The following is a 25136-nucleotide window of genomic DNA, read 5'->3' on the forward strand; positions in this document are numbered from 1 at the left end:
GAATTTGTATGTAGTAAATCTGAAATTGAAAACTAATCTTATGGTGACCATAAGTTATGAAAGTTAATTGTAGTTTTTCAAAATGAAAATCAGTAGTCTACAGCACAGAGTTGGTTGAAACCTTGGAAATCTTGAGGTCTAAGGAATGGAATGTGTATTTGATAAGGGGCTACATGGGAGATGTGTAGATTCAATTAAGACAAGTAATTTTAAGGGGAATGTGAGTGGGAGGTAAGTGGTTCATAAATTAGTGGGTACGTTTCGGACGAGAGAATATAACTAGCATTGTTTTTAGATATTTCACTATTAGGATTACCATTCCTCTTCTGAGATGCTCGAGTGTGATTGTGTATGTATTTCATGCCTTGTGAGAATGATTTGCTAAGTTATAAATATCTTTTGAAATACAAGTTTTTGATAAATAACAATGATGGAAGTAACCTTGTAGAAAGTGAGTTATAGAGTCATAGGGATGTACAGAATGGAAACAGACCCTTTGGCCCAACCCGTCCATGCCGACCAGATATCCCAACCCAATCTAGTCCCACCTGCCAGCACCCGGCCCATATCCCTCCAAACCCTTCCTATTCATATACCCATCCAAATGCCTCTTAAATGTTGCAATTGTACCAGCCTCCACCACTTCCTCTGGCAGCTCATTCCATCCACGTATCACCCTCTGTGAAAAAGAGTTGCCCCTTAAGTCTCTTTTATATCTTTCACCTCTCACCCTAAACCTATGCCCTCTAGTTCTGGACTCCCCGACCCCAGGGAAAAGACTTTGTCTATTTACCCTATCTAAACTATATTGCATATTAATTCTCAATGGTCTGCTGTAGAATCTTTTCAGATGTACTGACTCATCTTGGTTTCAGTGGCATCAACAAAATGTGTTCAGATGGCTATTTTATATTTCAGCTGAAGCTGTGAAGATCAGCTGGTTGATGAACCCTATGTTTGAGCCTAAACCATGCTTATGCCTATACCCACTTGCCAAACACATTTGCAAAATTGCTTTCCAGCAGAGGTCAATAAGTTAACCAATAGGAGTGAGCACCCTGTTAGCCCCTCCAGCATCCCAAGAGCAACTGAAGCCAACAGTGATAGTCCTATTCTAACCTTGGTAATCAATAACAAATTTATCATAAACCAATTATCTTGTTATGTTCATTTATCCATTGATGGAATTAAGGGATTGTCTCATGAGCAAAGGCAAAACAAGTTGTCTCTACTCACTGTAGCCTAGAAGAATGAGAGGTAATCACTCACACATATTGGATTTTTAAGGGTCTTGACAGGTAAATACTGAAAAGATATTTCCCCTCATAGGAGACTTTAGGCTGAGAGGCATAGTCGCAGGTTTGAGTATTCTGGACTCCTTGCCACAGACAGCAATGGGGGCAGAACACTTATGTGTATAATATAAGGCTGAGATAGATTCAATAGGGGAATCAAGGTTTATAAGGAAAAAGCAGGAAAGTGGACGTGAGGAATTGATGTTGTACGGTGTTCAGCACTGCTGCATCACAGCAGCGACGTGGGTTTGTTTCTAGTCTTGAGTGATTGTTTGAATGGAGTTTACACATTCTCTTGTGTCTACAAGGGTTTCCTCCCACAGTCCAAAGGCATGCAGGTTATGTAGATTGGCTAAGCTAGAATTTGCCCCATAGTGTCTAGGGATGTGCAGGTTAGGTGGATTAGCTATGGTATAAACTTCATGCGGGGTGGGATGTTGTAGTGTGGACTCAGTGGGTCTTTCTGCACTGTAGGGGTTCTACAATTGTATGAAAGTCACACCAGCCATGACCCTGTTGAATGGCAGAGCAGGCTTGAGGGATTGAACTACCTACTCCTGTTCCTATTTCTTTTGATCTTATGGTTTAACTGTCTGGAAAGCTTGCAAATTTGTATTTAGTGGCTAAAGTAATTACTTTTAGATAGATATATATATACTAAAAAGCATTGAGTGTGTATTGTGGTATTGTGTGAAAACAAGACCACATTGGTAAAACTGTTTTGTGTGATAATTGTATTAGTTGTGATAAATCAAAACAAAAAGTGATCTTTATACCCTTTAAGAATACAGACGAACTTTGTTTTTCTGTTTGAGTCAATAAGGGGAGTAAAGGTTACTTGAGTTTAACTGGAGACAACAATTGAGTGGTTGTTTTCAAGGGGAAATGTATAGTTTGACCTTCACCCTTGGCAAAATTTAAAATTGTCAATTAAGCTTCCACTTCCTAAGTAAGTTACATTGTCATAAATCAGTTGAAAGGTCTTATTGAATCAACTGTTGTCGAATACTTTATTTATATTTTTCAATTTGTTGCTGTTGATTTCTGAACAGAATTCAGTAAAATAGTGATGTTAGTATTCAGTGATAATATTGGCAATGGTATTCAGTAGTAAAATAGTGGAAAATATTTAAAGGCAGCAAAGGACAACTGAATCTGTTTTTCAATATCTTTTGGTAAGAAACCATATTTTTCACGCCACAATTTACAAGCACTGATATCTGTCACAAGACAGTCTCTCTGCTTCATCATGAACATCTTTAATCCACTTACAGCATGCTTCTGCTCTTTCATGCTGTACTTTGGAGTGCACTGACAGCTTTCATAGTAATACTGCCATGAGAACACTTTTGCACACGGAAAGCACTCAGCTGATGGATTAGATTAGTATGTAACTGAGGCCTGCTTACTTAGGAAGTGGTAGCTAAGTTGACAAGTTAAAATTTTGCTAAAGGTGAAGGTCAAACTATACTTTTCCCCTTGAAAACAACCACTCAATTGTTGTCTCCAGTAAAACTCAAGTAACCTTTACTCCTTTCTTAGCCTTCACTCACTTCTCACCTACTTGGATGCTCACAGCATCTCTACGTTGCAATCCTTCACATTTTAGCACTTTGCCCTCCCAGCTGCATCTTAAAGGCTCAAAGTACTTCTGTCTTGCCATTATAGTTTAGTGTAAACACAAAGCCAGTTTGTCAGCAGTCATTAGTCAATGGGGTTAGATATCTTGCTGTATGGCACAATGCACATTAATCTCAAACCTGGACCATGTACTCATTGAGTACACTTCAGACACTTTGCATGTTCACCAATCAAGCAGCCATGTCTCAAAATCTAAGGGGGGTAGTCCTCAGTCAAGTTGAGCGAGACACCTTTCGGTTATGAGGTCCTGGCATAGTAAGTCAAGCGGAGCTGGGACAAAGTCAGCAGCCCCTTATGGTGGTCCGGGTCAGGATCTGTACCTTTTGCAGTGCAGGGAATGGCTCACAGGCAGTCTTCTGGGTTCAGTGCAGCCAATCTGGGGAATAATTGAAACACAAACCAGATATCAGACAGAGGTCTGGTCACTCATTGTTTAAGGCTATCAGACTAAATGGTTCAGAGTGGGCCATGGTCAGATCTGGGGATCAGCCCACGAAAAGTGATGGAGTAGTTCCTGCACAGAGGTGTCTGGGGACCTCCGTTGTGGTGTTTGGAGGCAGAATACTGGGATGAACAAAGTTGAAAATCACACAACACCAGGTTATAGTCGAACAGGTTTACAATCACCTGATGAAGGAGCGACGCACAGAAAGCTAGGCTTCCAATTAAACCTGTTGGACTATAATTGTGTGATTTTTAACTTTGTACACCCCAATCCAACGCTGGCACCTCCAAATCATGACTGCTGAGATGAAGAGGGAATGACAATACTGAAATGGCAGTGGGGTTCACTGTGATATGTAAGGGACAGAGAGAACATACTACAGCAGGGAAAGGAGAGGGTGCCATCGATATTCGTTAGCATTGTGGTCCTGTTGTAGGTACAATGCACTACCAAATCTGGCATGTTTACTTGATCTGCTTAGGGCAGAGAGGGGGAGTGAGGTGGCAGATGAAGACTTGGATTGAGGATGTGTGGGGACTCGAGAGTGGGGGAGAGCTGGTGGGTGGGAATGCAGATGCTGTGGAGTTAATGGGGGTGGCTACCAGGAACGGGATGTTTCCATTTGGGTTCTTGGCAGGATGGAGAGGGTGAACCTGAGACTCCATGCTCGAGAATCTGCTGTTGCCTTCCATTGTGTTTTAAATAACCAATGTGCAGTAGAAAAGCAAAAGATTGTGAGCATACTTAAGAGTGGGTGGGGTAAGTTCTTAGTTCTGTAAGGCTTTGATTTTAAGTCACAGGAGGCCCTTTAAAAAGCAACATCACTACATTGTCGCCCAAACATTGAAGTTGAACCACACCTGCAAACACTTTGTGAACCATAGGCATTACCTGCTTGATGCAGTTCAAATCCTTGCCCCAAGCGTTCCTGATCCCATATCATGCAAGAGAATAAATGAATCCCATTAATGCCTGTGATGCAATAGCAATATTTGTCTGTCTGGAATGATGGAGTCTATTTGCCAAAGTAGCAGCAGCCACCTGCCATTTACCCATAGCTCTCTTCACACATTGAACCATGGAACATCATGTTGCAAAAAGGAGAGGTGGGCTGTGTACCTCCTGTGTTGGAGTTGCTGCTAGAAAGAGATTTGTAGACATAGCTGATAGTGAACATGTAGTCCTCATTTAACATGGTTTTGATTGATGTGGTTTCACCATAACACAGTTTTGATTTTAATACTCAAGATTCCAAAAGCACACATCTGACTGGCAATAATGAGTTTTTTTAAAAATCAGATTCTCAGTTCCACAGTGAAATTAAATAGGTGCCAAAACACACACTTCCTGGGTAAGTTCCTGTTTTGGCCATTATCCTCCTCAATTAAGACTAATTAGGTTTTCTATATGTGTCACAGTCTGCCACCTGCAGATGAGCAATCTTGTATCTGAGGAAAGAAACATTAAAAGGCATTCTTTTTGCATATTTCCCTATCTTATTTTCAAGTTTTATATTAACTATGTGCTTGTAATTGTTCGGTGTTCTGGGAACATAACCTGAACAATTACATTAGTTTCAATGGAAATATGTTTTGAATAATGCCATTTTGCATAATGTGATTTTCAGGCTTGTAACTACTGCATTAATTGAGGATTACCTGTGTTTGGAAATGAGCAAACCTATTAACAATAGTGTGTCATCTGTGTGCCATCAGATGGTCTCCTTTCTTTTTTTTTTCTTCCATGTCTCGGTATATTTCCAGGTCCTGCAGCTGGTATAGAGGGAGCCTGTCCTGCAGGAAAGCACTTTGGCCCTGGAGGTTTGGTCCAGCAACCCCAGGTGCAGTTTTGTCTTGAGTGCCCAGGCTTGCTGAGTGGATCCTGCCCAGAGAGTACCTGAAGATGAAAGGCCCAGCCACCACTGGAGTGTACTGAGAGGAGACCGATTAGGGGGAAAGTAGGCACAGCTGTGTGTGATTACTGCACTGGCTGGGTGCCACCCTGCCCCCTTGTAATGAAGGGGCACCTGGAGTAAGTTCAAGGTTCTTCCTGCTGCTATCACTCCCTGAGCACAAATGGCCAGAGTCAGGGAGATGTTCAGCACGGAAACAGACCCTTCGGTCCAACTTGTCCATGCCAACCTGATATCCCAATCTAATCTCGTCCATTTGCCAGCACTAGGCCCATATCCCCCTCAACCTTTCCTATTCATGTACACGTCCAGCTGCCTTTTAAATGCTGTAATTGTACCAGCCTCCACCACTTTCTCTGGCAGCTCATTCCACATACACACCATCCTCTGTGTGAAAAAGCTGCCCTTTGGGTCCCTTTCATATCTTTCCCCTCTCACCCTAAACCTCTGCCCTCTAGTTCTGGACTCCCCCACCCAAGGAAAAAGACCTTGTCTATTTATCATATCCATACCCCTCATCATCTTATAAACCTCTATAAGGTCACCCCTTAGCTTCCGATGCTCCAGAGAAAGCAGCCCTAGCCCATTCAAACTCTCCCTTGAGCTCAAATCCTCCAACCCTGGCAATGTCCTTATAAATCTTTTCTGAATCCTTTCAAGTTTCACAGCGTAGGAAGGAGACCAGAATTGCATGCAATATTCCAAAAGTGGCCTAACCAATGTCCTGTACAGTTGCAACATGACCTCCCAACTCCTATATTCAATGTTCTGACCAATAAAGGAAAGCATACCAAACACTTCACTATCCTATCTACCTGTGACTCTGCTTTCAAAGAACTATGAACCTGCACTTCAAGCTCTCTTTGTTCAACAACACTCCCCAGGACCTTACCATTAAGTGTATAAGTCCAGTTCTGATTTGCTTTTCCAAAATGCAGCACCTCGCATTTATGTAAATTAAGCTCCATCTGCCACTCCTCAGCCCATTGGCCCATCTGATCAAGATCCCATTGTACTCTGAGGGAACCTCCTTCGCTGTCCATTACACCTCCAATTTTGGTGTCATCTGCAAAATTACTAACTATACCTCCTATGTTCATATCCAAATCATTAATATAAATAATGAAAAGTAGTGGACCCAGCACTGATCCTTGTGGTACTCCACTGATCATAGGCCTCCAGTCTGAAAAACAACCGTCCACCACCACCCTCTGTCTTCTACCTTTGAGCCAGTTCTGTGTACAAATGGCTAGTTCTCCCTATATTCCATGAGATCTTAACCTTGCTAATGAGTCTTCCATGAGGAGCCTTGTGAAATGCCTTACTGAAGTTCATATAGATCATGTCCACCATTCTGCCCTCATCAATCCTTTTTGTTATTTCTTCAAAAAACTCAAGTTTGTGAGACATGATTTCCCATGCACAAAGCCATGTTAACTATCCCTAATCAGTCCTTGCCTTTCCAAATACGTGTAAATCCTGTCCTCAGGATTCCCTCCAACAACTTGCCCACAATCCAAAGATGTGCAGGTCAGGTGAATTGGCCATGCTAAATTGCCCACAGTGTCAGGTGCGTTAGTTAGGGGTAAATGAGTCTGGGTGGTTTACTCTTCAGAGGGTCGGTGTGGACTTGTTGGGTCGAAGGTCCTGTTTCCACAGTGTAGGGAATCTAATCTAATCTAGTTTAAATCATCCTGAGCAGCTCGAGTAAATTTCCCTGCCAGTATATTAGTCCCCTTCCAATTCAAGTGCAATCCATCCTTCTTGGGAGTCAGTTGGTTTTATCCCACAGCTACCTAGATTACACCTCCTCCTACCCTGCCCCCTGTAAAAACGCCATCCCATATTCCCAATTCCTTCGCCTCCACCGCATCTGCTCCCAGGAGGACCAAATTCCAATACCGAACAACCCAGATGGCCTCCTTCTTCAAAGACCGCAATTTCCCCTCAGATGTGATTGATGATGCTCTCCACCGCATCTCCACTTCCCACTCCTCCGCCCTTGAACCCCGCCCCTCCAATCGCCACCAGGACAGAACCCCACCGGTTCTCACCTACCACCCCACCAACCTCCATATACGTTGTGTCATCCGTCGTCATTTCTGCCACCTCCAAACAGACTCCATCACCAAGGATATATTTCCCTCCCCTCCCCTATCAGCGTTCCGGAAAGACCACTCCCTCTGCGACTCCCTCGTCAGGTCCACACCCCCCACCAAACCAATCTCCACTCCCGGCACCTTCCCCTGCAACCGCAAGAAATGCAAAACTTGCGCCCACACCTCCCCCCTCACTTCCCTCCAAGGCCCCAAGGGATCCTTCCATATCCGTCACACACGTCATTTACTACATTCACTGCACCCGATGTGGCCTCCTCTATATTGGGGAGACAGGCCGCCTGCTTGCGGGACGTTTCAGAGAACACCTCTGGGACACCCGCACCAACCAACCAACCCAACCGCCCCGTGACTGAACACTTTAACTCCCCCTCCCACTCTGCCAAGGACATGCAGGTCCTTGGCCTCCTCCATCGCCAGACCATGGCAATACGACGCCTGGAGGAAGAGCACCTCATTTTTCGCCTAGGAACTCTCCAACCACAAGGGACGAATGCAGATTTCTCCAGCTTCCTCATTTCCCCTCCCCCCACTTTATCTCAATCCCAACCCTCTTGACTCAGCACCGCCTTCTTGACCTGCAATCTTCTTCCCGACCTCTCCGCCCTCACCCCCTCACCTTAACCTCCTTCCACCTATCGCATTCCCAACACCCCTCCCCCAAGTCCCTCCTCCCTACCTTTTATCTTAGCCTGCTTGGCAAACCCTCCTCATTCCTGAAGCAGGGCTTATACCCATAGAACATAGAACAATACAGCACAGAACAGGCCCTTCGGCCCACGATGTTGTGCCGAACATTTGTCCGAACTTAAGCACCCATCTATGTACCTATCCAATTGCCACTTAAAGTTCGCCAATGATTCTGACTCTGCCACTCCCACAGGCAGCGCATTCCATGCCCCCACCATTCTCTGGGTAAAGAACCTACCCCTGACATCTCCCCTATACCTCCACCCTTCACCTTAATTTATGTCCCTTTGTAACACTATGTTGTACCCGGGGAAAAAGTTTCTGATTGTTTACTCTATCTATTCCCCTGATCATCTTATACACCTCTATCAAGTAACCCCTCACCCTTCTCCGTTCCAATGAGAAAAGGCCTAGCACGCTCAACCTATCCTCGTACGACCTATTCTCCATTCCAGGCAACATCCTGGTAAATCTTCTCTGCACCCTCTCCAAAGCTTCCACATCTTTCCTGAAGTGAGGCGACCAGAACTGCACACAGTACTCCAAATGTGGCCTAACCAAAGTCCTGTACAGCTGTAACATCACTTCACTACTCTTGAATTCAATCCCTCTGCTAATGAACGCTTATACACCATAGGCCTTCTTACAAGTTCTATCCACCTGAGTGGCAACTTTCAAAGATCTATGAACATAGACCCCAAGATCCCTCTGCTCCTCCACCTTACTACGAACCCTACCGTTAACCCTGTATTCCGCATTCTTATTTGTCCTTCCAAAATGGACAACCTCACACTTGGCAGGATTGAACTCCATCTGCCACTCCTCAGCCCAGCTCTGCATCATATCTAAGTCCCTTTGCAGCTGACAACAGCCCTCCTCACTATCCACAACTCCACCAATCTTCGTATCATCTGCAAATTTACTGACCCACCCTTCGACTCCCTCTTCCAAGTCATTAATAAAAATTACAAACAGCAGAGGACCCAGAACTGATCCCAGCGGAACTCCACTTGTAACTGGGCTCCAGGCTGAATATTTACCATCTACCACCACTCTCTGACTTCGACCGGTTAGCCAGTTTTCTATCCAACTGGCCAAATTTCCCTCTATCCCATGCCTCCTGACTTTCCGCATAAGCCTACCATGGGGAACCTTATCAAATGCCTTACTAAAATCCATGTATACTACATCCACTGTTCTACCCTCATCCACATGCTTGGTCACCTCCTCAAAGAATTCAATAAGACTTGTAAGGCAAGACCTACCCTTCACAAATCCGTGCTGGCTGTCCCTAATCAAGCAGTGTCTTTCCAGATACTCATAAATCCTATCCCTCAGTACCCTTTCCATTACTTTGCCTACCACCGAAGTAAGACTAACTGGCCTGTAATTCCCGGGGTTATCCCTATTCCCTTTTTTGAACAGGGGCACAACATTCGCCATTCTCCAGTCCCCTGGTACCACCCCCGTTGACAGTGAATGTGAAAAGATCATTGCCAACGGCTCTGCAATTTCCTCTCTTGCTTCCCACATAATCCTAGGATATATCCCATCAGGCCCGGAGGACTTGTCTATCCTCAAGTTATTCAAAATGTCCAACACATCTTCCTTCCTAACAAGTATCTCCTCTAGCTTACCAGTCCATTTCACACTCTCCTCTTCAACAATACGGTCCCTCTCGTTTGTAGAAACTGAAGAAAAGTACTCATTCAAGACCTCTTCCGACTCAATACACAGTCTCCCACTACTGTCCTTGATTGGACCTACCCTCGTTCTCGTCATTCTCATGTTTCTCACATACGCGTAAAATGCCTTGGGGTTATCCTTGATCCTATCCGCAAAGATTTTTCATGCCCTCTCTTAGCTCTCTTAATCCCTTTCTTCAGCTCCCTTCTGGCTATCCTGAATCCCTCCACTGCTCTGTCTGAACCCTGTTTCCTCAACCTTATGTAAGCCCCCTTCTTTCTCTTTACAAGACATTCAACCTCTCTTGTCAACCAAGATTCCCTCACACGACCATCTCTTTCCTGCCTGACAGGTACATACATATCAAGGACACGTCATATCTGTTCCTTGAAAAAGTTCCACATTTCCACGACATCCTTCCCTGACAGCCTATGCTCCAACTTATGCTCCGCAGATCCTGTCTTACAGCATCGCATTTACCCTTCCCCCAATTGTAAAACCTACCCTGTTGCACGCACCTATCTCTCTCCATAACCAAGGTGAAAGTCACAGAATTGTGGTCACCATCACCAAAATGTTCACCCACTAACAAGCCCATCACTTGTCCCCATTCGTTACCAAGTACCAAATCCAATATGGCCTCCCCTCTGGTTGGACAATCTACATACTGAGTTAGAAAAGCTTCCTGTACACACTGCACAAACACCGCCCCATCCAATCTACTTGATCTAAAGAGCTTCCAATCAATGTTTGGGAAGTTGAAATCACCCATGACTACTACCCTGTGGTTTCTGCACCTTTCCAAAATCTGTTTCCCAATCTGTTTCTCCACATCTCTGCTGCTATTGGGGGTCCTATAGTAAACACCCAACAAGGTGACTGCTCCTTTCCTATTTCTGACTTCAGCCCATACTACCTCCAAAGGCAGATCCCCCTCGAACTGCCTTTCTGCAGCCGTTATACCATTTCTAATTAGCAACGCCACCCCCCCCCCTCCTTTTTTACCACCCTCCCTAATCTTACTGAAACATCTGTAAACAGGAACCTCCAACAACCATTTCTGTCCCTCTTCTATCCACGTTTCCGTGATGGCCACAACATCGTAGTCCCAGATACCGATCCACGCCTTACGTTCACCCACCTTATTTCTGATACTCCTTGCATTGAAGTATACACACTTGAGCCCATCTCTGTGTCCGCAAGTACTCCCTGTCAGTGCTACCTTCTCCACAGCCTCCCTACATTCTTGGACATCCTGACAAACAGCTAGCTTAATTGCTGGACTACAAGTCCGGATCCCATCCCCCTGCCAAATTAGTTTAAACCCCCCCCGAAGAGTGCTAGCAAACCTACCCCCCAGGATATTGGTGCCCTTCTGGTTCAGGTGCAACCCGTCCTGCTTGTACAGGTCCCACCTTCCCCAGAATGCAGTCCAATTGTCCAAATACCTGAAGCCCTCCCTCCTACACCATCCTTGCAGCCACGTGTTCAACTGCACTCTTTCCCTATTCCTTGCCTCACTGTCACGTGGCACCGGCAACAACCCAGAGATGGCGACTCTGTCCGTCCTAGCTTTTAGCTTCCAGCCTAACTCCCTGAGCTCCTGAATGACCTCCCCACCCCTCTTCCTACCTATGTCGTTGGTGCCAACGTGCACCACGACTTCTGGCTGCACACTCTCCCCCTTAAGGATTCTGAAGACACCGTCCGAGACGTCTTGGACCCTGGCACCCGGGAGGCAACAAACCATCCGAGAGTCTCGCCCATGTCCACAGAACCGCCGAAACATCGATTCCCCTGCTTCTTGGATGCTGCCTGACCTGCTGAGCTTTTCCAGCAATACATTTTTCAGGAGTAATTTGAGAGTAGTTTATTTCATTGCCAGGACATGGAGGTTTTCACATTTGCATTGAAGTAATCCAGGTCTTCACTTACTTCAGGAGAGAATGAGTTAAATATTTGACACCTCAGCACTGATCCTAGATTTCAGCTTTGCAATGAGCTGTTTTTTTTCTGTAATAAGAGAAAGGATGAGAGGTGAAGGTGAATGAGGTACAGCTATCAGTGCTCGTGCAAATCGGGGAATGGTGATGAGGTGTTCCGATTGAATGAGTAGGTAATGCAGAGGTCATGCAAGGTTAGTAGTGTGGGATGTTGGGGTGGGTGAGAATGAGTGAGGTAGGTCATCATGTGCAGCAGTGGCAAGGGGGAGCATGAGCCTTAGTGGGAGATGGGTGCAATAGCTGATAGAGAGTAGGTGTGAGGTAGCAGAGAGTAGAGAGGGTCATTGACCTCCTTCCCGCATTGTTGGCTGTTCCTTCAGACATCTGACTCTGCACTGATTGGGTAGCAATCTTGGACCATACAGGCAGGGTCTGGTGCTGTAGCCTCCTCTGCCATTTCTGAGGAAACAGTGCAGTCCTCCTCAGCACCATGCTATCCTTCAGGTCCATGGCCACAAAGCAGGGCACCAATTTCTTCTTGGTTGACATGTCTGGAGTGAATGTCTGCAACCGTTTCCAGACTCTCTACACTTGAAAGTGCACAGCAGCCTTTTAAACATGATACCGGTACAATGAATGCTGGTATACTGTATCTGGCAGTGCTTTAGCTACTGTCAGTGGAAGCATTGAGCTAGCATTAGACAAGAGGAGTGAAATAGTGGCATGGTAGGTACTTAATGATGTGTATTTGGAATGATTGCACAAGAAAACTTGCTAGGCGACATGGAGAGAAGTGCTGCATGAAAATGAATGAAAATCACACTTTCCGAAAATAAATATAATTGTTTATTTATGCGTTTGTGTTTTATCATTTAAGCATTGTTTGTACGTGAAGAAAGTTTTTTTTTATGTTCTTGCAGAATAAGATGCTAAAATATAATTGTAATCTTTTAGCATTTAAAGCAATCTATAAACAAATCCAGTGCCTATTTAGGGATTCACAGTTGATATTATAAAAATGTGCAGGCACATGAAAATCATGTGGGATGGATGATTTTTTTATTTAATTTTGAAACACAAGGTTTAATTAAGGTCTGACCAGTTTCTACTCAGTGAGGCAGCATTAATTCCAAATTAGCCCCATTTTTCTAACCTAGTCCATTGCTCTCCACATTATAGGGAATGACCAGTGTTTAAATCTGTGTACTTTGCAACTTACAAAAGAATGCCTAAGAAAAAGGATGATTTTTGAAGTCTCTCCTGCACAGAGACACAAAATATATTGGTTGAAAGGAGGGAAGTTCTGGGAATTGGGAAAGCAAGACTGAAGCCCCTACCAAAGAGAAGTTTGTATGGTTGAAAGATGGCGGAGTGATTTGAGGCTCTTTTCATTAGAGAGAAGGTGGTTGAGAGGAGACTTAATTGAGATCTATAAGATAATCAGAGGGTTAAATAGGGTGGACAGTGAGAGCCTTTTTTCCCAGATGGTGATGGCAAGCACAAGGGGACATCGCTTTAAATTGAGGGGTGATAGATATAGGACAGATGTCAGAGGTAGTTTCTTTACTCAGAGTAGTAGGACATGGAATACTCTGCCTGCAAGAGTAGTAGGCTCAGCAACTTTAAGGATATTTAAATGGTCATTGGAAAGACATATGGAATTGTGTAGGTTAGGTGGACTTAAGATTGGTTTCTCAGGTCAGTGCAACATCGAGGGCCGAAAGGGCTGCACTGTAATGTTCTATGTTTTATTTGAAATCTGAATTTAATTCCAGTGTGATTTCTTTTTCTCCAGATTTTTTTAGGGATTTATATAGTGTTATGAATGGAAAGTAACAGCCTGAAAAATGTATGCAGCGAGGCACTTGATTAGTTGGTTTTACGATGCTTGTTAATGAGTGGAAATTTTCAAGAATGAGGTGCTAAATGTTTTTGTAGATAGTGGTTTGTTTTTTAATCAATGGAATGTTTTGCCTCAGAAATATTTCCATGCAACCTTTTATTCTCCGTAGGCCATGTTTGGTCTACAGAAATGTAATAGATATAAAATGCTTAGTGCATCTATAAGTAAATGGCAGTGCGCTAAAGAGCTTCTAAATGGTACAATATAAGAATGCATTTCATCATACAACAATGTTGGCAAAGACATGCAAACTGTAGATCTACATGAATGACAAAGGAAGAACTGGAAAGAGTCTGAACATGCACTTAGTACAATTTCAACACTATATTGATAAGCTGGGAATTATTTTGAAACTGCTGTAGTAATTCAGATTTTAAATAGTAAATTGTATAATTTTTAACTGCATTCCAACCTATCTATTCATAATAAAATGTTTTTTTTAACTGTAGTTATGAAACGGTAAAATCCATGTTCACATTAACTTTTTACTTGTAAAATCATAAGGGCATGGCTAGGGTAAATAGACAAAGTCTTTCCCCTGGGGTGGGGGAGTCCAGAACAAGTGGGCATTGGTTTAGGGTGACAGGGGAAAGATTTAAAACTGATCTTTTTCATGCAGAGGATAGTGTGTGTGGAATGAAATGAGCTACCAGAGTGATTAGATTAGATTAGATTAGATTAGATTACAGTGTGGAAACAGGCCCTTCGGCCCAACAAGTCCACACCAACCCGCCGAAGCGAAACCCACCCATACCCCTACATTTACCCCTTACCTAACACTATGGGCAATTTAGTATGGCCAATTCACCTGACCCTGCACATCTTTGGACTGTGGGAGGAAACCGGAGCACCCGGAGGAAACCCACGCAGACACGGGGAGAACGTGCAAACTCCACACAGTCAGTCGCCTGAGGCGGGAATTGAACCCGGGTCTCTGGCGCTGTGAGGCAGCAGTGCTAACCACTGTGCCTCCGTGCCGCCCAGTGGTGAAGGCTGGTTCAAATACAACATTTAAAAGGCATCTGGATGGGTATATGAATAAAGGAGGGTTTATAGGGATCTGGGCCAAATGCTGGCAAATGGGACTAGATTAATTTAGGGTTTCTGGTCAGCATGGACGAGTTGGACCCAAGGGTCTGTTTCTGTGCTGTATCTCTCTATGACTCTATGATTATGACCTTTTGAGAAAATGCCCTTTCTTCTATAGTTCTTTCTGCCACTTTACATACAAAGAATTATATTTATCATCTTCTCTGATAGCTTGTGCAAATATTTTGAAATTATTCAGTAGATTATAAGCAACAAACTTTGACCATACATCCGAAATGTTTCATTGACACACTAATTAATGTGCATCATTTTTCTTCTTTGGAAAAGCTGAGTCTGGTGTAGGACTGAGAAAATGGAGTAAAAGGCATAAAATAAAATTAAAGGATAGAGTGCTATTGAAATCCAGATAAGAAAGTTAGGAGTGTTGTTCAAGGTAATGGTGGCATTAGAAATGGGATCAGATTTATGTTGGGTAAGCAAAGTATTTGGTTTTGGTTTCCTGAGTATAGGTGAATAGTTTGGAAAGCAGTTTAAATTTGAGACTGAGCAGGCAAGGCAAATTGTCAGATTTGGTTTGTGTGGAATGGGGAATTGAGAAATTGTAGGTCACACACTGGCCACTCCAACTATGGAAGGAAGTGATGAACAAGGAGCAAGATTCTCTCACCCTAAAGTTTATTGCTGCTTTGATTGTTAGCATCAAAACCTAAACAGTAATTAGCCTCTAGCAAAGAGGCTGCCTGGATGGAATCTGTGTTAAGAGATGCAGTCTGCAGGGAGCAGTGGGTGATGGGGACCTTGGCACTCTCCTTCAAAAGGCATTGGAAGCAGAGTCGGTGAACTTTTTTTAAGTTGCAGGTGGATACACAAAGGGGTGAATGGTTTTCTGTGGGTAGGTGGGAGTGCGGAGTAATCAAATAAGCTGTGATGTTTATTGAATGGCAGAATAGGCACCATGGACCGATTGGCCTACTCGTGCTCATTTGTTTATTCTCTGTACCTGATCTCAGACAACCTTTTTAATTGCTGGGGGAATTTGATATGTGCTACTCTAATTACATTTTCGATATGCTTAATTGAAAGAGAAAAACAGCCCTGTGGGAGGGAGTATTGAGTAAAACATAATTATACAATATATTTTAGTACAATGCCATTTCTGTCTAACTTGATGAAAGCCATGAACGTAGAATAAAAAATGTTCCATGTGTATATATAACTTCAAAATTAACAAGACAAATGTAGTGTGACAGAAAATACGAAAGAAAAATAAACAGCTTCTCTTCAATTTTATTGAAGCACAGGCACTTTTGTGCTGGGTATCACAGTTCAACAGAAACAGCTTTAAATCTGTCATAGTTAATTTTGTACAGTGCACGCAAGGCTGAAAATGTCGGGTTGCTGGGAGTAATTTTTAACCCAAAAACAGTTTATAATCTCCAAGTTTACTTGACCTTATGTGCAGTGGAGAGTAAAATAGTGTGTGTGGGGTGGGGGTGGCAGAGATAGGTGACTAATCCAGGATTGGTGAATTGCAGTCAAATTGTTTCATTTGATTCTCGCAGTCTGATTTGATGTCAGCTTGGAAACTAGAAGTGAAAGCACAGTGTGCTATCCCATAGTGCTTGGTCACAATTTATTGTTTGTTATTAGTACTTTCCTTGCCCTGATTTAACATCTTATGAGTAAAAGAAAATCACAGAAACTAGAATACAGAAATACGAATGTTTGAATTCAAACATTTCAGAGCAAGTGTTCTGTAGGACTCTTCACCGCTTGTTGGTGTACAATCCTGAAATCAATGGAATTGAATATTGTACTTGAGATTTATTTGTGAAAGTCCTTTTCTGCACAGAGTATGGTTGATTCCTCAGCTGGCGAAGAGTAGCAAACCGAATCTTGCTTTGTTTTACTGTACAGAATAAGTTAGAGAGTGGTAATTTAATTTCTTCTTGAACCTTTTGCCTTTTATAACAATTTTATTGTTGAGTGCAATGTTTGTTTCTTTTTGAAATGCTACACTCGCAAAACCAGCATTGCTTGGGTTTTTTTTGTCTGCTGAACATCCTGTTAGGCTTCCTTTACGATGTAATTTGAAAATTCCCCTCCTGCACTTCTAAGGAGGTTTTATTTTTCAAAAAAATGTTTAACTTTCAAAAGGAAATGTTAGCCTTAGTCTATTTAATACATTTTATGCCAGATATGGTGAATCCTGGCCAAAATAATGACCTAAAATCTCATCTTTGAAGTGGGTAGTGTGCGTCAGGATAGTTTACCTGCAGGGTCTGCCTTCCTCATAAGAAAGTGCCTACAAGCTTAGAATTTTCATTGTCAGGAGCCAGGTCTGGTCTGGGTTGCAGTCAGGCCAGCTGACCCAGGAAAAAAGGGTTGGAGAGAGCCACAGGAGTGACTTTCCTTGGTACTCTGGGACCTTGTATTAAATTTAATGGGAAAACAAAATTCCCTGGCCCTTATATCTCATACTCCTCATGCTCCTTCAATTTCTGTTTTTGTTTGTTTCAGTACATGTTCAGTCTTGAAGCACCATAACAGAAACTGCATGTATTCTGAACAGGGTGACTGGACATGCAAAATTAATTCTGTTTTCTCTTCACAGATGCTGCCAGACCTCCTGAGTTTCTCCATCAATTTTTGTTTTTGTTTGTTTCAGTACATGTTCAATCTTGTGTAAATAAACATTGTGTAATTGACAGAAGAGATCAGACAGCCAGGGCTATCAATCAAGCAGTGCTTTTTTCTAAGACTCAGCTGCTCCAGCATGCTTAGCGGAGAACCCAGACATCCATTAGATTGTTGAAAGTGCTTGATGGATCCATTTATGGAGCCTCCCTGACTCCATAAAAATTTAGGCCAATATGTCTGCCAATTTACCACAGTACAGACCATTATCTTCCTTTTAAATTGTAATTGGTGCATTGATTTGTTACTTTATTCCAATATTATAGTCTTTTCAAATACAAAAGTATCTATGGGATATAACTGAAATGTCTTACAAACCTCAATGCAAAGTAAACTGCAGAATATGGCATAATTCATCAGTAAAGGTTGTTGTGGAAATAGACAGTTTAGGAGATACGTGTCCAGATTTTTTGCTCCTGAGGCAGGTAGATCAAATTGGGAAATGTGCCAACTTGCAATTCTGCCTTCCAAACATGCCCCCAAATGTCATGACCTTCTCTCCAATAGAGAGAAAGAGAGCAGGATGGATATCAACTGAGCTCAGAGATAAAATGCCATGGTTGGCAGCAGGGAGAAGTGAATGCTGAGTCGCATTGTTTAGAAAGCTTATGCTGGTTTGTGCCATAAGATTTTGTATGTTTTAGCCTTCACGCCTCACATTCCCTCATCCCCACCCAACCCTATCTCTGGGCTTCTTAACACCTCCATGCTAACTCTTGCCAACTGCTCCCATCCCATGAAGTTCCTTATACCCCCAGGTTAACTCACCCAGTAACCACACTGAAGGGACCTCTGGCGACACGTGGAGATTAAATTAAATTTTAAGAATCTTACTCATTTCTCACTACGCATACTTGATAGTGAACAAAATCCCCTTTCATGATGACTGATTCTAAGTTTTTTAAAATATTAAATGCTTTATCTGTTTCAAAACCAAATATTTATTCATGTCCTGCATCAATAATATTTATTACTTTAATAGGTTCTTACACCTGTCAATTAAATTGTGAAATGAAAGATCTTCCCCACTCACTGAGATAGTTATATCTTTTGGAAATCAGGGAAATGGTTACAAGGAGTTATTGGGAAAATGTCAACCAACAACTATTGAAATTGTTTGAAATTCCTTTTATTTGAACTCTCACCAGCACCTATGGCCTGACAATTTTTTACAAAGTGTTGGGGATTCAAATGGCTTTACATCATGAGAGTTAAACAGATTATACTAATCAAAAGAATTTGTATCTAATCCATAATCCATTGTGACTCCCACAATGCAGGTAATACCCTAGATCAGCCAATTTAGCTAAGTTCAAATGCTCTTTTGAGTACATTTTACCTTGTGTGGACCAAATCTTGTTCCCTTTCTCCACAACAAAAAGTTTTGATTTGGAAATAGGGTGTGATTTCTACATCTGTGTCCAGTTCACCAATTTTTTTGATGGTTATATTCATATCAAGGTACCTGTCCAAGATGCACCTGGAATTATGTTGAAATGGCTTTGATAAGGAATAAAATCTTATTCTATAAGGAATAAAATCTTATTCCTTATAGTAAATTTATCTAATGGTGTTCCTATATCTTGGGTGAGAAATGTCTATAATGCAGACACTAAGGTAAAATGAATGTCAGACTAGAATCATGCCCAAAAAGTTTGGCCCAAGACTTGATGAAAATTGGACCTTGGTACTCAATTTGAGCAAACTGCAGATGCTGATCTATTTTGATTTTGGTAACAGGGTATTTCAGTCTCTTAAAAACAAATTGCATTTTTACCTTGAAGCCTGCAAGCAGTATGTTTAGAGTTATAGGTTAGAATGCCCCATTGGATAGTACTGAGTCTGCCAAAATTGGCTTCTGTTGAAACTAGGATTTTTATTCAGAAGTAGTTACATGCACATGAATTGTTTATTCTTTTATTTTATTGCAGTTCTTGATTGGACTTTGCGTTGCTGAGATACCTTGTTACATGAATCATTCTAATGTGACTTGCAGCTTGTCTGCCTTCCTTAATGTATGTAATTGTATTATATGTATCATACTTGTCTGGTTATTTAATTGAGATTCCAGTGACCAGAATGGGATTTACATTGCTGACATATTTCATCATTTGAATACCTGAAGTTTTTCCTAGTCTGATTTAACACTAATGACCAATAATATTTAAAGGCAGCCGCCAGATAATGAAGCCAGAGGAAGAGATGATGCAAGTGTGAAAAAACACACTGCCATCACTTTGTTTTGCAGATAAAATGACCTTAAATCTAGTCACATTGCATTTTTAGAGTCACCAGGTGTAATTATGTTTTTAAAATGCTTCCCAAACATCAATTGTCAATGTTTGAAATTTTCTCCTGTTTAATCAATACAATCAGCAATGGTATAGCACCACCTTTACAAAAGTCTACAGAACGCATTTATATTTTTGGATGTAAAGTTATTGTGCACAGAATATGGTTTTATTTCATACCACATTTCTATTGCCCCTTTTGAGTAATGATTTTCTCCAGTATTTATTTTGTACTACAGTACACATATCGATAGACATGCAAAAATTACAGATTTTGAATTTCCACAATCATGTCCACAAAACCCTCATTGTAAATGTAATGTTACAATGACAGTTTTGTGAGAAAGTAAATTTTGGTACTTGTGATACTTTGAAATGGAACAGACTATACAGGCAAAAGAAATTGTATAAAAACACATTAAGTCTCTAAGGCTTGTAATGCTATATCATCGATCTTTCTTCTACCAATGCTGAGCAACTATATAATTAGTAGAATATGGTATAAGTTGGAAAAGTTGATTATACTAAAAGACCTACTAAGGAGCTTGGCAGGCAAGTGTTTAATTCTTGCTGAACTATTGAGATTTGATACACTCTGGAGTACTGGATTGTGATTCCTTTTTGAATGAATTAGAATTAGGTTTTATTGTCATGTGTACTTAAGTTCAGATGTACAGGAGTACAATGAAAAGTGTATAAAATCGCTATTCTCCGGCACCATCTTAGGTACAAAAGACCTGAATTGGGCAAAAAATACCCATGTTAGATACAAAAACTGAAGAAACCATCTTAGGTACAAAAATCAGAATTTTTAAAATAAACAAAAGCAGAAATACAAAACAAAACAGAGCCAAGAAGAAAGGGGGAAATGCCCAGATCCGAAAAGTCTTACCTCCATGAGTCTTATCTCTGTAACTCCAGGCACCAGGTTCTCAAAGGCTGGATGCATATATCTGTAAGATTACTAAATATGAACCTCAAAATCAGTAAGATTTGACAACAGTAGAAATTCTAACATATCGCAGAAGAAACGCAGACATGTGAATTATCAACGTACAAATGAATGGAAATTGAAAATTGGTGGTAAACCAACATTCAAATTTGGAACGTTCACTTAATTCAAGTAACTGGTAGGAACACAAATTCTGTGGCTTTGGAATTGTGGAACACTAGAGACATTTAAGAGATATATTAAACCCGCAGTCAGTCAGTACTCTAAGCCAGTGTAATTTAAACCATTCACAAACTCAAACATCTTTCATTGCACTCTAGAAGCATATTCCAGTGACACTTCATAGAAATGCTGTTGGATAACATCAACCTGATTATATGCCTCTTATAGTCTTTTTTTTGGACAGGTACATAATTTATTCATACTCAACAATGTGCAATCGTTGTAAGAAATATAGGCAAGCCAGTCCATCAGGCACTTGAAAATTAATATTTAACTCCTCTATAGCATTGTTTTTAAAATTAAAGTATAGTAAATCATTACAATGTTTTATGAACTTGCTGTTACTGGGTTTCCTTGTATGAATATTGAATTTGGGAGCATTGTACTGCATTTGTAAACTTCAAAATTGGGAGATAGTAGCATATTTAATTCCAATTATTTCTGTAACTTCCTCCTTTCAACACTATTTTGTGTATATAAGTTAATCTTCAGATTGTTATTCCATTTTTCTAAAGATTCCCTTCTGTCTTGTTTGCAGATTTTTTCCATTCAGAATGTTGAATTGGAGATTTAGGTGAAGAATGATGTAAAGCTGAATTATCATTTGCACTCAGGAGGTGATGGTGTCCGAGAGCAACCCAGACCAAGGTTACTGTCCAATTACTGGATACCAGCAGTGAAAAGGTTTAAACTTTATAGACTTTTGAAATGAATTTTATTTTTATAAGCCAATTGCAATCTACGTGACTAGAGGTTTCCATTGAAATGAAGTGGCTGATTCTTTAATTTCAACCAACCCATAATTTGGGGACAGTCCAGTGTCACCATGGCTGATGAAAATGCCAGGACTCAAATGGTAACTGCTGAGAAGCTGGTGGGACTTCTGGAGAGTAGCATAGAGAAAGTGCTGATTATTGACAGTCGTTCTTTTGTTGAGTACAATGCCTCCCATATCTTGGATGCTGTGAATATTAATTGCTCAAAGCTCATGAAAAGAAGACTGCAGCAAGACAAAGTACAAATAATAGAACTCATCCAGCACTCTGCAAAACAGAAGGTATGTTTCTACAAGAAAAGTAGAATGAGTTTAATGAGGAACCTGTATAGTGTATTACTTCCAATTTTTCATTTTTCTACTTTTGTTTTAGCATAGATTGACTGTTACCAATACTGAATTAATTACATATCTATATCATAAAAATAAATATTTGTAATATCCCAATAGCCTAGTAACAGGGAGACTCCTGTATTCCCCGCTCCCTTACTTAATGGAACTTTAAGCGATAACACTGATTTTTAAACACTAACCCAATATCATTGCTATCATGCTGAAATGGAAAATGAAAGTATGACGTTGGAGGTAAATTCATATATATATTTTGTAGTCATGATTTGGAGGTGCCAGTGTTGGACTAAGGTGGACAAAGTTTAAAAATCACACAACACCAGGTTATAGCCCAACAGGTTTATTTCGAGACCACCACCTGATGAAGAGGCAGTGACTTGAAAACTAGTACTTCCAAAGAAACCTTTTGGACTATAACCTATGGTTGTGTGATTTTTAACTATGCTTTGTCGAATGCTCATGATTTTAAAAGCACGTGTATTGCAATAATGGTATCACATGATTAACATACGACCCAAAATATTCGTGCACATCGATGGCAATTGTTGGTAAACTGCCTGTTTTTTTCTACATCTTGAGAAAAATGTTTCATAAGTTTTGTTTCAAAATTAAATTTCTTAAGATATAACATTACCACTTAAAATTTACAATGTAGAGACAGGCCACTTATCCCAACATGTCTGCTTTCTTAATGCTCTATGTATCCTTCTATTCCTTTCTCCCTCATGTATGTTCTAGTTTTCTCTTAAATGCATCTGTACAATTTTCTTCAACCATATTCTCATCAAGTCAAGAGTTTCTCAGAATATTTATTAAATTTATTAGTGACTGTCTTGTACTTAATGGCCCCAGTTCCAGGCTCCCCAACAAATAAAAACAACAACACCTGTTTAATGGGTAAGAAATGTGGATTAGTAGCATTGTCTGTGGCACTATGGAGAACCCCTTGAGGTTTACTGCAGAAAAGGAAGTCATTTGGCATTTTATGTCAATACTAGTCAACAAAGATCTGACTACATTAATCCCATTTTCCAGCTCTTGGTCCATAACTGTAGAGGTGATGGCAATGCAAGTAAATATCTAAATAATGCTTCAATGTTACAAGAGTTTATGACTGCTCAGGCAGAGTGTTCCAGACTCCAGACATCCCTGGGGAAATACTTTTTCCTCACCTTTCCCCTTAACCTGCTACATCATGCCTTCAATCTATGTCCCCTAGTTACTGACCCCTCTATTAATGGAAAAGGTGCCTTACTATCCACATTATTTATGGCTCTCATAATCTTATAAATCTCTATCAGGTTTCTTCACTATTCCAAAGAAAGCAACTGTTCGGTCTTTCCTTGTAGCGTAAACCTTCCAACCTGACCACAACATGGTAAATTTTCTCTGCACCCTCTCTAGTGCAGTCACAACCTTCCTACAATATAGTGACCACATTTGTATGCAGTACTCCAGTTATGGTAGAACCATTGTTTTATATAGTTGCTGCAGAACCTCCTTGCTCTTGTATTCCATGCCTCAGCTTATAAAGGCAGATTTCCCATAAGCCGCCTTAACTATCTTTCATGTACCTGTCCTGGTACATTAAGGGATCTGTGGATCTGCATACTGACGTCCCTCTGTTCTTCAGTACTTCCATGGTCCTACCATTCATAGTTTAATCCCTTGCCTTGTTACCCCTCCCTAATTATTGTACACATTTCCAGTTTGAATTCAAATTGCCATTGTTCTGTCCACTTGGCCAGTTCATTGATCTCCTTCTGGAGTTCAAGGCTATGTTCTTCACCACCCTATCAATTTTTGTGTCATCCACAAACTACTTGTTTGTACCCCTACATTTAAAGTCTAACTCATTAATGTCCACTGCAAACAGCAAGGGCCTCAGTACTGGGCCCTACAAAACCTGATTCGAAACAGGGCATGTTTCTGTGGCTGAAAGTCTATCATCTACCTCTGCATCCTGACTCCCAGCTAATTTTGGATTCATTTTGCCTTTGTTCTATGAGCTGTTATTTTGTTTGACCAGTCTACCAGGAAGGACCTGTTGAAAGCCTTGCTAAAGTCCATGTAGTTTGCATCAAATGCATTACTCTCAACAACACACTTAGTTATCTCCTCAAAACATTTGATCAAGTTCATAAAACTATCGTCTTCTCAGAAATCCTTGCTAACTATTACTTATTAATCCTTTATCTTTCCAAGTGCAGATATATTCTGTGTCTCAGAAATCTTTTGAATTATTTTTCCCAACACTGAGGTTAGACAGACTGGCCTATAATTTCCTGGTTTTTTTCCTTCCTCTTTTCTTTTTAATAATGAGACAATACTAGCAGTTCTCTAGTACCTCACCTGCAGCCAAAAAAGCTTTAAAAATTATTGTCAGGGCCCCTAATATCTTCTCTTACCTCCCTCAACAGCAGGCATACATCTCATCTGGACCTGCAGATTCATTGACTTGTAAGGCTACTCTCTCTCCCTCTGAATTTCCTTTTGAATATTTCACAGACTCTGCAGTGATGCATATACTTGATTTTTCTTTTCCACTGTGAAGACTGACACAAAGTATTAATTGAGGACTGTGCTTTTATCTTTTGGGTGCTTTCTTATGGTCTCCAATGGGCCCTTATCTTTCCCTAGCTATTTTCTTGCACTTTTGTATATTTAATAAACTTTTTTTTCTTTTCCTTTATTTTACCCACCAGTGCTTTCTCATGTACTCCCTTTGCCTTCCTAATTTCCTGTGGATGTTCCTTCCCTGCACTTTTTTTAATACTTTTCTAGGAAGTCTGCCATACTGAGTCCTAAGTTTCTTTTTGTAAGCCTTTGTTTTTGGTTCTTAATCCCAATCTTTACATCCCTTGACATTCAGGGTTGTCCAGTCTTGGTCCTACCCTTTCAGTTTGTCTCACTACTTCCTCCTTGAATGCTTCCAACTGCTCTGATTATTTTACCTTCAAGTAGCTGCTTCTAGTCAACTTGGACCAAATTGTATTTTATCTTCATTAAATTATCCTTCCCAGTTTGGAATGTTAATTCTTGGCCCATTCGTATCCTTTTCCATAGCTATTCAAAACCTCACTGATGGTCACAATCTCCAAAATGCCCCCCTACTGAATGCTTTCCACCTGCCTGAGCTCATTTCTGAATATTATGTCCAGGACTG

General features: G+C 41.1%; 1 protein-coding gene across 2 annotated transcripts in view; it reads left to right on the forward strand.

Moving 5' to 3' along the window:
- Window positions 1-25136, forward strand: part of dusp16 (dual specificity phosphatase 16) — a 96699-nt gene that overhangs the window by 20074 nt on the left and 51489 nt on the right. For both annotated transcript variants that reach the window (XM_043709457.2, XM_043709459.2), the window contains exon 2: window positions 21383-21901. In XM_043709457.2, coding sequence (XP_043565392.1) covers window positions 21671-21901 — 231 coding nt within the window. In that variant the 5' untranslated portion in view covers window positions 21383-21670. The remainder of the gene's footprint in view (window positions 1-21382; window positions 21902-25136) is intronic.

The sequence above is a fragment of the Chiloscyllium plagiosum genome, unplaced genomic scaffold (assembly GCF_037043375.1).
Source record: "Chiloscyllium plagiosum isolate Xiang-an unplaced genomic scaffold, Cpla_swu_hap1 HiC_scaffold_19, whole genome shotgun sequence".
NCBI lineage: Eukaryota > Metazoa > Chordata > Chondrichthyes > Orectolobiformes > Hemiscylliidae > Chiloscyllium > Chiloscyllium plagiosum.